The 12,944-nt window shown below is 37.1% G+C and overlaps 1 protein-coding gene across 1 annotated transcript in view; it reads right to left on the reverse strand.

Annotated features, from left to right (window-relative positions):
• LOC107661962 (NACHT and WD repeat domain-containing protein 2-like) overlaps positions 1 to 12,944 on the reverse strand; it is a 59,069-nt gene that overhangs the window by 5,596 nt on the left and 40,529 nt on the right. The window contains exons 5-7 of the mRNA XM_016451787.1: positions 7,351 to 7,554; positions 4,506 to 4,656; positions 121 to 710 (exon numbers count right to left, since the gene is read on the reverse strand). Coding sequence (XP_016307273.1) covers positions 121 to 710; positions 4,506 to 4,656; positions 7,351 to 7,554 — 945 coding nt within the window. The remainder of the gene's footprint in view (positions 1 to 120; positions 711 to 4,505; positions 4,657 to 7,350; positions 7,555 to 12,944) is intronic.

The following is a 12,944-nucleotide window of genomic DNA, read 5'->3' on the forward strand; positions in this document are numbered from 1 at the left end:
CAGCATTAATCTAACATGTGCCGGCATCCAGATGGCCTTAAAAAGCAGGTCAGTATGTTCACACATGCTTTCTCTCTCACCCACACACACACATACGTGCATATTATACATGCTTTTCACCTGTTTTGCCACTTCAGCAAGTAACAATGTCTTTCCAGTGCAGGGTCCTCCATACACCACTAGGGGGGTTATTCGACCACCTTTGGAGGGGTACAGGTACTCCTGGACTATGTCCAAGACTTCACTCTTGTACACATAAAAAGATGAAAAAGTCTTGCACAGCGACAGATGCTGTATGATTTCATCATACAGTGGATCTGTCTCTGTGTCAAAGTTCTGTTGGACCGTGGCCTGGATGATATCCACCATGTCTTCATAAAACTGTTTACACAGACCTTCGACGTAGTGGCTCTCTACTTCCTGTGAGAAGCCAAGTTTCATGTCACAGTGAGTGACCGACGAGTAGACTCGAAGATTGGACGCTGCCACCACCATTGGAATGAACTCATCTCTGACTTTCAGAAGACGCTCATAGGCTTCTTGGTTTCTCATAACATGGTCGGTGCTCATCACAATGTCCATGTAGCGTGCCATCTCAGGGAGTTTAGCGAAACGGTCAAAGTTGGATATCTTCCGGATGTAACATACACATTTCTTGAGGAAAGCTGGGGTTTGCTTGCCCAGTGCGAAATCCAGTTCATCCTCTAATGCTGAAAGACAGGAGAAAAACAGAAAGAGCATAATAATTACCCAGTTCTGCATGACAGAATGTTTCTTTTAATTCATGGTTTTCATCCCTGCCACTATTTACTCCCAAAACACTTCAGTGGCACTTTCAGAAAACATGCTTAATTTGATGTCATGAGGTGAGCGCTTCCCCCGTGTTTGCCAGTCTTTAGCAAATGATTAGATCCATCTCTCTGAGCTGCCTTGACGAAGAAAAAAGTGATATGATCTTTTAATCCAGCCTCGCCTGGTTTTATCAAAGACCTCCAAAGACAGCATTCCAGTGATCGCCTGCCAACCTCGTCAGCTTAGTATCGCATACTTGCAGCTTGTTTTGTAAACGAGAGGAGAGGGGGATGCAAAGACGGCAAGTAAATGGCTGCAGATCCCCCAGGAAAGCGTTACCTCAGTTAAATCTCACATGTACTTTCCTCACTCTGGTATTAGTAATCAAAATAGAAACCACATTAAAAAAACAAATAGAGCACCTGCTTAAAGAAATTAAAATAAATTAAATTATATATACCCTTTATACATTACCATTCAGTGTTTGTGTTTGTTTGTTTGTTTTGAAAAAAAAACAACAACTTTCATTCAGCATTCAATCGATCAAAAGACATTCATATTGTATAAATATTATAAATATTATAAATAGTAAATGTTGTTTTATTAATAAAAAAGTATTAAAATGTATTTTCCACAAAAATATTAAGCAGCACAACTGTTTTTAATATTGATAGTAATCAGACTTGTTTCTTGAGCACCAAATTAGCAGACTCAAATTAGATTGAATTAGACTCAAGTAATGTCTACTAAAAATGTAGCTTTGTCATCACAGGAATTAAAGAACTGTTCAATATATAATAAAATATAATTATAACAGTTATTTTATTTTATTGTAATCATAAAATGACAAAATATGCAAAAAGCAAAATATTGTAAAATGCCTAATACAGCAATTGAGTATAGTTCAATACTGAAGCCAATATCATTATTTTCATACATTCACACAAGAAGTTTTGGAAAATACTTTCAGTATGAAAATATCGTACTACCATTCAAATTTATTTATTCAAAATAAGTATTTATTACACTTAATGTAACAAATTTAATACATACTATATCAAACTACCTCATACTTGATCTTTTGTCATTGCATGTGATGTCTAATGTTACCAAATAAACTGATCAGCAGTCAGCAGGCAATCTGATCTCCGACCAACATTACTGTCTTTTATTTTTAACTGCATATTTATTTATTTTGTAAAATGTGATTCCAGTGATACTTTTTTAATAAAGATCCACAAGATGCCACATCCGTCAGACATCAGAGTGCACATGCAGATCAGGGAACTCACTGATGCTCTGAAGTCAGACAGAACACCTCAGTTTTAATGAAAGGAACCTCTGCGACTGAGAATAAATTGTTCATTACATAAAAAAAGAAATGCCTCGCTTAGGGCATCCTCTTGAATGCAGTTGTTTCATATCTACTGCATGTCGAAATGAAGACTTAACTGTATCAGTGATTGAATTATAAACCCATGCTCTCAGAATGACATTAAAGAGCAAGCAGTAAATCTGTTCTTTCTCTAATGTGGGGTATGGTGATGAGACCTAACTGTGTCACTGAATATTGGATTAACCTGGATGAATTAAGTTAGCCTGATTAGATCTCCTCTTATGATGGCTAATGCGGGCGGATTTTAATTTAGTCACAATGACTTTCAAGAGTGGAATAAAAATAACATTTACATTCATTATGAGCTTTGAATACGATCTCACTTTGAAACCACAAAGCTATAAACTATGGCTCTGTAGCATGATTCAGCCTTTTTAAATTATGCATGCAATTTTACAGACAAACATCCTAAATGTTAAGCATCAAGCACCATTGAAACGTTTAAAGTGAAACGGTGTATTTTTAGACCGTCAGATTTCCTTGATGTGCCTGGCTGGAAATTGCTTCACACATTGGTCACAAAAGATGCTGGAGAGCCGCTGTCCTGCAGAGTTTAGTTCCATCCCATATGTGTATAAAGGCAGTGTGTAAACTACTTTAAACTCATACTAACTATAGCATGTTGTAAATGTCTGCAATAGAATCATATACAGTAAATAAGCAAAAAATTAGCAAGGACTTTAGATCCCCTTCCTTTCTTTATTGTTGTCATGTGACGACAATGCCCAATCAGAGCAGCGTAACAGAATCACGGTCCTAATGTAGAGACATTGACATATCTTAGGTGGCAAATTTTATTTTATTTTTTTCAAAAGCTGTTAGCTAAATAGTAAATGTAAATTTCTAAAAACGGAGAAATTATGACAACGGCCCGTTCAAAATTGTCTAGGTTGACAGTAGTGTTAATTTTGTCAGCTATTTTCATTTTAGTCTTAGTCTCTGGCAACCGCACTCATGAAAGCTCGCGTAGTAGAGGCGTGTAGAGCAGGGGTTTTCAACCTGTGGGGCGCCAGCATCAGTTAATTCAGAGACGCTCCCTTGAGAATTTATGAATATGAGTTAACAAATCTTTAGCCATCCACTAGGGGGCAATCTGACTCCCACTGCTAGTCGACAGTTAGAGCAGAGTTGGCTCGAGTATCAGTCACGCTCAGTGTTGCCAAGTCCGCGGTTTTCCCGAGGAATTGGGCTACTTTAACACTTGCTGCGTTTTGTAGTTTTGGGCTAGTTTTGAGTAGCAGTTAGGCGGGTTTTGTTGTGAAAACCTGGCAACCCTGGTCACGCTTATTGACAGTGTAAGATGATTTACAATTAGCCGTGTCGGAAATCCAAGATTGGCATGTTGTTATCTCAGAAACAGGCTCAGCCATCACATTGAATCAGGTAAACTGGTTATATATTTATGTTTCAGTATAATTATGCACGCTATACCAGGGCCGGTTCTAAACCCTTTTTAGGTGGGTTTCAGCCCCCCTATCTGTCTCCTTAGCCCCCCAAAACTTAACGATCAGGCCAGTGCTGCTTCCTCGAGAAAGTTTTTCATTCTCACGTGTTTTAAGTCTTGTCAGTTTAAACTTTAAACTTGTGGGCGCATGTCCTAAAAGGTTGAAAACCCCTGGTGTAGAGCAGTCTGCAATAACATTTTGTCTCCTTTTTGACGAAAATAAAAAGAGGTTTTTGGTAAAGTTTTTATCTTTTTGAATACATTTTAGTCTCGTCTTATTTCGTCAACGAAATTGCATGTTGATATAGTCTTAGTTATCGTTTATTGACCTTATTGTTGTCTCGTCTTAGTCATGGGAAAAAGCTCATCAACGAACATTTTTCTTCATAGTCTTCGTTAACGAAATTAACACTAGTTGACAGTGACAGCAAGGATGACTGATAGACAAGTATGCATTTATTCTCCCCAACGGAAGCACAAATCAGCAAGAGGGCGGTGATTGTTAAGAGTGGTAACATTAAGCGCCACTATGGATAAAAAAAAACATGTATTTTTAGCAAAATTACTCACAGAACACAGAGGTTATTTTAAAAAAAAATAGATGAGAGAATCACATCGAGTATCTAGTCATATTAGATGTGGATTCTGTGGACCTTCAGCTCTAAGTTGACCATAATGATTTAAATTTGAGTACCCTTAGTATTTATACCATATATATATTTACATATACAGTCAATGTTGACATTTACAGAAGTTGCAATGTACTGCAAAACACACTGCAAACCCACTCAGGCATTTAAAGCCATGTAAAATAACACTACACATGTATTAGCTGTGAGTTCAGTCATTACCGTAAATATAACTAGAGTTTACCCGAGCAAAGAAATTTCTTGGCTTGACCGCTCTTCATAGTTCCCTTCTCCTGCAGCTGTAAAACAGAGGTTCTGAAGAGCCTCTTGATTTCCTCGGAGACTGCCCTCCATGCCTTGTCGTTCTTTGATTTTGCTACGCTGCTTGACTCCATCTGCAGGGTAAAATCACATATAGAGTCATCCAATTATTCAAGGTTCCACTGTTTGTATGTTGGGCATTTAAACCAATAAAAAGAAAACCTACAACATATCCTGTCCCATTTACATTAATTAACACTTCTTTCATTCCATTAAAAAGCAGTAACAAATGCATTAGTACTCTGTACTTTTTGGTTTAACTGTAATGCTAGATGTAGCTAGCACAGCTAGCATAATTTTAATCTTGTTCTAGCACAAACTGCACTGAGGTTTTGTCCTAGTACTTGATCCCTGTCCTTAAAAGATGCTATCGCGTTTACCATTGTTTGGCAAATTTTCACTCTCGAAATCCAGTCATTTCAATTGGAATCCATGTGATCATAAATTCCAAGAACATGACTCTAATTTTTAATAATTATTTGACTATTTTTATTTTTATAATCAACAGCAAAGTGGAAGGAGAGACAGGGGGCTGGCATCACGACATGACACAGGACAGAACGAAACCTGAAACTGCTACCCCAGCTCCAACCTTATTTTAGTTTTCTACAGTACTTTGTTAATAACTTCACTAAATGACTAACTGAATTATGGCTTTCCAGACCTTTGGACCAATGCACTTATATGACTTCTCTGTGATTTTTGTTTGTCACTATCCACCTTATTTTTAATGTGAGGAGGCACAACCATTTTTAACTGGAATGTGCAATGCTTGCAGTGTCAGTGACTTTTTTTTTTAGCTGCATAGCGATAGTCTATTATGGTGCTTGATACTGCAAACTGGTATTTGTTGTCATAATTAAATTTATCACTGTAATCATAAATACTGTAGCACATATAATTTTAGTTTACTGCACTTTATTCTTCAAGTTATTCACATATAGTCTCGCACACTCACATAGCTTACTTCTTAAATAGTTTTCTTAAAAATAAGGTGCATTAGATACAGATTTTTAAAACTAATTTTTATTTAAAATAAAAATTATTTTATATACACTCACAAAATCTCTAGCTGATTTGACATTTTTTACAGCAAAGAACAGTATAACTACAGCAAAAAACATATTATATTTAAAACATATATTGATATGAAAAGATATATTAATACAGTTCTATGAGATTTTCCATTGACTTTTTCAAGTCATGCCAAGAAATCAAAAATGTGAAAGTTCCTAATATTTGCGTGATCCCAGGAACTCTGTGTAATGTAGAGGGATGTCAAAAGGAGTCCAATTTAGCAGAGTTCACCCAACAATACAAATGACTCTGTCTGCTTGAACAGAGAAAGTGAAAGCAGACACCACACTGTGTTACTGAAGTAATTTTTTAGGAAGTGTTTGTCATGAACCCAGTCACCTACCAGAGAGAAAGAGGACAGAAACACATAGAGAGAAAGAAAGAGAGAGAGAGAGAGAGATCAGTGGGTGTTTCTGCTGAGTGCAGGTAGAAACTCAGTCCCTGCTGCTTTTCTCATTTTAGTCCAACAGAGACCCTCAGCTTCACAGACGCTCCCTCAAGTTGCAGCCACTCTGCATTACAACCTGATTTATACAACACTATATGATCTGTGTGTGTGTATGGGTGACAGAAAGCGAAACAGAATGTGTGTGTGTGTGTGTGTGTGTGTGTAAGAAAGGAAGAGAGAGCCTCATTAAGGTTTAATGAAAGACAAACAGAATTTATGAAGCTAATAAACTCTATATGCGGTGAACAGTGTTCTCTCACGGGCCTGCCATTTCTACAGTGCTCCATATAAAACAGCAACATCACCGGTCAGCCACTGACATTTACAGGTTGTTCCTGTGTGTGCAGGACAGGTCAGGTCTGCTGGAAGCTCAACGTAATTCTGGATGCCCTCTCATGTGCCTCAAAAGCAGTGGTGTGTACTAGATTTCTCAAATGAAGTGTTAACGTCTCCTGTTTAGGTTTGGGTGTTCTTATTCTAATTTGAATTCATGTTCCAGTTGCATTTGCTGTTTACACAGTTTCTGGGTTAATGGAACACCTTACATTTGGGAAAATCGACAAACAAACAATACTAAAAATTAGTCCTTTTTTGCATCTGTATGCCTGCTCATCCTAAATTGGAATTTAGCCTGTCCTACCTCAAAGATTTTGATCGAATTCAATATTTAAAATCATAATTTGTTCAATTGATATTCAAATGAAAAATGTTACATTTCTTTCAATTGTGACTATCAAAAAATATAACTTGACATACTTTACCATTCAAAAGTTTGGGGTAATATTACCTGTAATAATTTTTTTAAAGAAATTTTATTTAGAAAGTATGCATTAAATTGCTGAAAAGAGACAGTGAAGACATTTCTTATGAACTGTTCTTGTGAACTTCCTATTCATCAAAGAGTAATGAAAAAATTTCACAAAATATGTTAAGCAGCACAACCGTTTTAAACTCTGATAAAGAAATGTTTCTTGAGCACCATGTTTCTTGAGTATTAGAATGATTTATGAATGATCATGTTGTACATTTATTATCGTATATAATAATAATAGTTATATAGTATAATACTACAAGATGATTATATACACTGTAAAATGTGGTAACCAGCATTTTTTGTACTTTTGTACCGTGAACTTTGGAATTAGCTATACTTTTAATTATAAAGATGGGTTTTCATTGTTTCTAAAAATGAAAAGGTATCCCAATTTCTTCAAATATTTTCTCTCCTTCCTGCTCTACTTACAGAGTTCTGGTAGTTCTTCAGTATCTCAGCTTTTGGTTTTAGGTAGTAGGCAGGTGGGACTGAGTTCTCATCCCGACAATACCACTCCTCCAAGATCCGTGTGTCTAGTCCCGCCTCCACCGCTGCATCCAAAATCATCTCAAACTCAGCCGACTCCACCTCCCCTGGGACCCGCATGCTGCCGTACTTCTCTCCAATGAGTCCCTGGGAAAGAGGGAGAAACTATATTTACACCTTAATCTTATCACAACGTATCATAAAAGCATAAATAAATAAAGAGGGAGAGAAAAGGGCTGTTACACTGTGCATAACACTGGCTTATTGTCATTTTAAAATCTGGACTAAGGCCACTTTTAACTCTGGGTAAATCAATGGTTCACACTTGTACTTTTGAAGGTTAGCACTGCTTTTAACCCTGGCTTATGAAAAACTATAAGCCTTTGCGGTTCCCATCACGAGCGGTATTCAGGTTTGCATATTATGAGGTCGATAACACTAAGTGGACATTGCAAACTGACCTCATAAATATGCAAATAAGAACATTAACCCAGAGTTTACAAGTTAACAGTAAGAAATCTTGAAAACTGGGATGAATTATTAAGCCAGGATAAAGTATGAACAGTGTGAAACCAGGGTTAATCATTTCAAATGTGATATATCAAAATGATCAATTAAGACTTATTAGCAGGGTTTATACAAAGAAAAGACTGAGTCCGAAAGCTACTGAAAAGAAAACAGTTCACATGCTATTTAACACTGCAAGTTTGTAATGAATTCACAAACATACAGTATAGCCTGTTAGCTTAGAAAGCCAATTCGCTACATCGTTTGCCAGTGCCAATGTGTCCACAAGCCATAACTGCCAGTGGCAGAGCATTCAAATTGTGCTGGATAAGCCTACAGACTAATGATCTGGCCCTTCTTCAAAAACATATACATTAGAGATTTGCAGGAGATGAGACAGGGGTTGTGGGATATCACGGCCTCTGATTAAAGAGGAGTAGCAGAATCTAAAGAGAAATTCTTCGCCTTCGCTCATATCTCTTCTGAAATTGTAGGTTTCCTACAGGAAAAATGTGACCGCGGTGCTGCGAGATGATTTATGTGATGGTTAATTCAGTATTTTTTAATGGCTACTGGGCTGAACTTTTAATGCTTTGCTTACACGACCTTTACATCACAGCGCATCTTGATCTCTAAGTCTATCTGTCTCGCTCTTCCTCTGTCATTTTAGCTTGTACATTCTCTCTTATTTTGTCCTTCAAATTCTATCTGACTCCGTCCTACACAGAGAAAGGTACATTATTCCTGTGAGCTCTATAGATCCAGTGTTTAGTGCGCAGTACTGAGGAGTATTAGGGCTATGAAACTCTGCCAACTAGATTAATAATGAGGGTGATGAGCCAAACCCCAACTCTCTCTCACCTTCTGCCTCTTCTTACGTCTCTAATAAGCAAAGGTGATATGATTCAAAAATACTCATTAAAAAAAAAAAAAACCTTAACCTAACTAATATATTCAAAAACATAAAAAAACACTGTATTTGATAAATAAATTCTCATTAATGAGTGAATGTGCCAAAATATCAGTGTTGGATGTTACAATGTTATTACGACATTATTACTACATTTAACCCTTTTTATAAAAAAACGGAGGAATTCTTTCACATTGATTTTTTTTTCATGAACTACAGCAAAACATTTAGCAATATCCATGAAAATTTTATTTGAATATATTGTCATATGAAATTTAGAAGAACATAAAACCTGAAAATTACTAGAATTAACTTCACTGAAATCAGCTGATTTAATTAAGGAACGATCCACCCAAAAATGAAAATTCTTTATTACTCATATATTTTTAAACAAAATAAATATACTAACAAAAAAAGAGGTGTCATTCATGTGTGTAGTGCATAAACCCCAGAAGAACCCATAACCCCAAACCAATACAACCTTAGCATGCAATCTATAAATATTAAAAACAGCTTTGTAAAGCCATTGCTGATTTCATCTGATAGATGCGTGTGTGCAAATATGTAATCACACAATCCTGAGCACCAGAATGAAACCCTGAAAAGAAATACAGCTCGGTATCATCCAGCTCAGACATACACAATGTTCAGCCTCCAGCAATTCTAAACATGTCAGAAAATCATTTGGTTCCAATTTCAGGCTTCTCAATTTCATGAAATCTCATCACATTGGATGTGGAAGATGAGCTACACTTTTCAATTCACCTAGTGTAAATCTTTTTGACCTGTAATACATGCATGTTTTTTTTATTTTGGACATCCATTTTTTGTGAGGATCTTCCTCCACCAATCTTTAATTTGAGGTTTTTAACCAGTTGTGAAAATAGCAGTCTATAAAATATAAAAAAGAACATAGGTTGAAGGATTGATGGTGATACTTTCTTATGACGCTCAAATACACAAAACCAAAGGAGGTTCCAGCTGATGCCTCAGAGAGTGGATAACAGGAATAGAGAGACTATGTGAAACAGGTCAAAAGAGTGTAAGGGTGTCAGTGTGGAGATACGTCCCTTTGGCAATTGAGACGCACACACTCACACAAACATGTGAGACGTACATCTGTCGTATGCTTTATCACGCGGGGCTCAGAGAAACCTCTGCTGCCATGAAATCTGCTGCAGCTGAGGATACGCACTATTATCAGCACCCCTGGGTGTGAAGAACAACAAGGTGTATGTAAGAGAGACAGAGAGAGCGAGTCTGTAAAATATACCCTATAGTACCATCTGTGTTGCTATACTGTTCCTCTGAGATGGTTTGCTTGGTCTACTTAGAGATAAGCCAGTGTTTTTCCTTAAGCATGGACAAAACAAGAGTATATATATATATATATATATATATATATGTGTAGCCCCTAAACATTCAGTGCCAGTGAAACTGAGCACTCTGGACCGCTGTGAGACAAAGTCCCTTGATATTGTGCCACACTTTGATGACACATGAACGGGTACTAGAATAAACAGACAATTTGAAGTTGTATTAGGAGTGTGTATCATAGCGCTTTCTTTTTCTCATCAACTCCTGTTGTTCTGCGGCTCTGTTACTGTCCTTTCTTTATGCTTGTTTCTTCCCTTCGGGTTCTTTCTGCCCCCTCTCTCTCTGTCTGTGACAGTGAGTTTCAGCTGCTGTCTCCTCTTGCAAGAGCTTTGATGCCTGTCTTACTGTTACTCTTCTAGGAAACCATAACCTCAGAGCAGTGTGGGAAGTGGAGAGTGTGTTTGAGTGTTGTTCAAGATTAACTCGTCTTTAAGGAATGCCAAGTTCATTGTTTAGGAATATTTTCGTTTTTGAGACTTGGGGCTCTAAATGCAATTGTACAATGAAAAGAAGCACAACAAAATAGACATGGGAGGTCCATGTAAGTCAATTCTCCAACATTTATCATATATTTGATGTACACTATCGTTCAAAAGTTTTGTAAGATCTCTCTGCTCTTCTCACACTGCACCATGTAGTTGCTGTTGTGTGCACACTACACAACTGATCAGCAGTGGTGGAGAGAGTACTGAAAAAATATACTCAAGTAAAAGTACCATCACATTCCAAAAAATATAGTGTGAGTAGAGTAAAAAGTATTTGTCCAAATAACTACTTGAGTAAGAGTAAAAGAGTAGCTTATTTGAAAGTACTCATGAGTAGTGAGTAGTGAGTACTAAGCCGCGGATTCTACCCCCTTATACTACACTGCAATTAAAAAAATTAGAAAACATTGTACATACTGTAATTCACATTATCTTTTGTTGTTTGTCAGAAAGAATGGAGAATATCTATCATCCGGCAGTTTTAATTTTGACTGCCAACTCTTTAAAATACATCAAAACAACACTGAAAAACTATAAAATGATGAAAAGATGAAAGAATTATTCTCGGTACACTCATCACCATTTAAATCATAATGTTTGAAAAAATAGACTTAAAATCTGGTGTAAGGCCGCTGAGCCAGACCATGCTATCGTTGCACATAAAATATTAATGTTTAGAACAGTGCAAATAATACAAAACCATTAGAAACTCATACAGGACTTCAGCATCACACACCATGACATGGGTTAAAAAGAGAGATTAAAAAGAGCCAATTTCTCTCAAAAACGGTGCCAGTTTTGTCTTTTTTTGGTAAAGGAATGAGAATCATAAATATTATATTTTATGTTACAATTTAAACATAAATGCACATTGTTCTAGAGGGGGGCATCGTCCCCTTCCTTTTATACAGCTTTATTTACTCAAATTGTTATGCTGATGATACAATTTGTAAGGAAAAAAATTATTAAATTGGCAAGTATTTCCGGGGAAACTTTTTCAAAGAAACACACACACACACACAAAAACAAATGTCTCTTTGCGGGGCCACGGCGGTCTCGGTGAATAAGCTGCTCTATCAGCAGAATCCACAACTGAATGGAACAAAAAGTGTTGAAATTGAAAATTGTTTTTGCGCGAGTGCACTTGCCAAATGAAGGTGGATTGTATAAAATGGATCAAACAAAAAACGTTGTTTATTAACTGCAGTTTTGTTACATCACGTGCTGACAGAAATGCAGTATAATAATTAGAGCTGGGACAATAAATCGATACATCGCGAATCGAGAAATGATTCTGCATCGATTCTGAGATTTTCCGAAGGCATCGCGATTCTCTCTTGAATCGATTCTGAGCTTAGTTTTTAACAGCAGATGGCACTGCGTGCATTAGAAATAGCCATATTCTGCTTGCTTCCAGTTCCTTACACAAACACCATTTGAACCTAAAATAATCATTCATAAAGTTCGAAAAGGTTGAAGTGAATTACAAAGATGTTCACAGTGGGCTGTATTTACATTAATCTCGCATCATAAAAGCATAAAAGCCGATGTGCAATTACATTTAACCACTTACATTACTCAGCCGAACGCAAAAGCGCTCTTCATTGTGAGCATTTGAGTGTGCGGTTAAAAACTAGCCTAGATCGCCATCTGCTGTTAAAAACTAAGCTCAGAATCGATTCGAGAGAGAATCACGATGCATTCCGAAAATCTCAGAATCGATCCACGAATAGCGATGCATCGATTTATTGTCCCAGCCCTAATGATAATGCCACATATCATCAATAAGGTGCATACTGAATCTGGGCCTCCAATTTCAGTACATTAAGCCATGGTAAGCTGTTTTTCCACATTTCCAAGCGTTTTAGAGTGTCCCCAACACACTTTTTCACAGCGCGCATCACATGCTCAAACTCATCAGAAGTCAACGTGTTGCTGACTTCTCCAAGTGACTGCTGCAGGACACAAGGGTGAGACGCGGCAGTGCAGATCGCATGTCTCTCTATATACTGAAGTAAATGGGAGTGGGAATGTACCGCATTATGAACGTGACACTTACGGGCAGTGGCGTAACTTTGCTTTGAAAAGTGGTGGGGACACCGCGCAACTTGTTTTGCTAGTTTTTTATTTAATAACCTAATTTACTTGGGGACTGGGTTTAGAGTTGGACAAACTTAATTTTTGCTTTTCAAAAATACATCGATGTACCAGGGGCGGTGCCAGAGACTTTTGAACGCAGGTGCTGAAGGGGGTGCTCG

The sequence above is a fragment of the Sinocyclocheilus anshuiensis genome, unplaced genomic scaffold (genome assembly GCF_001515605.1).
Source record: "Sinocyclocheilus anshuiensis isolate Anshui unplaced genomic scaffold, SAMN03320099.WGS_v1.1 scaffold603, whole genome shotgun sequence".
Lineage (NCBI taxonomy): Eukaryota > Metazoa > Chordata > Actinopteri > Cypriniformes > Cyprinidae > Sinocyclocheilus > Sinocyclocheilus anshuiensis.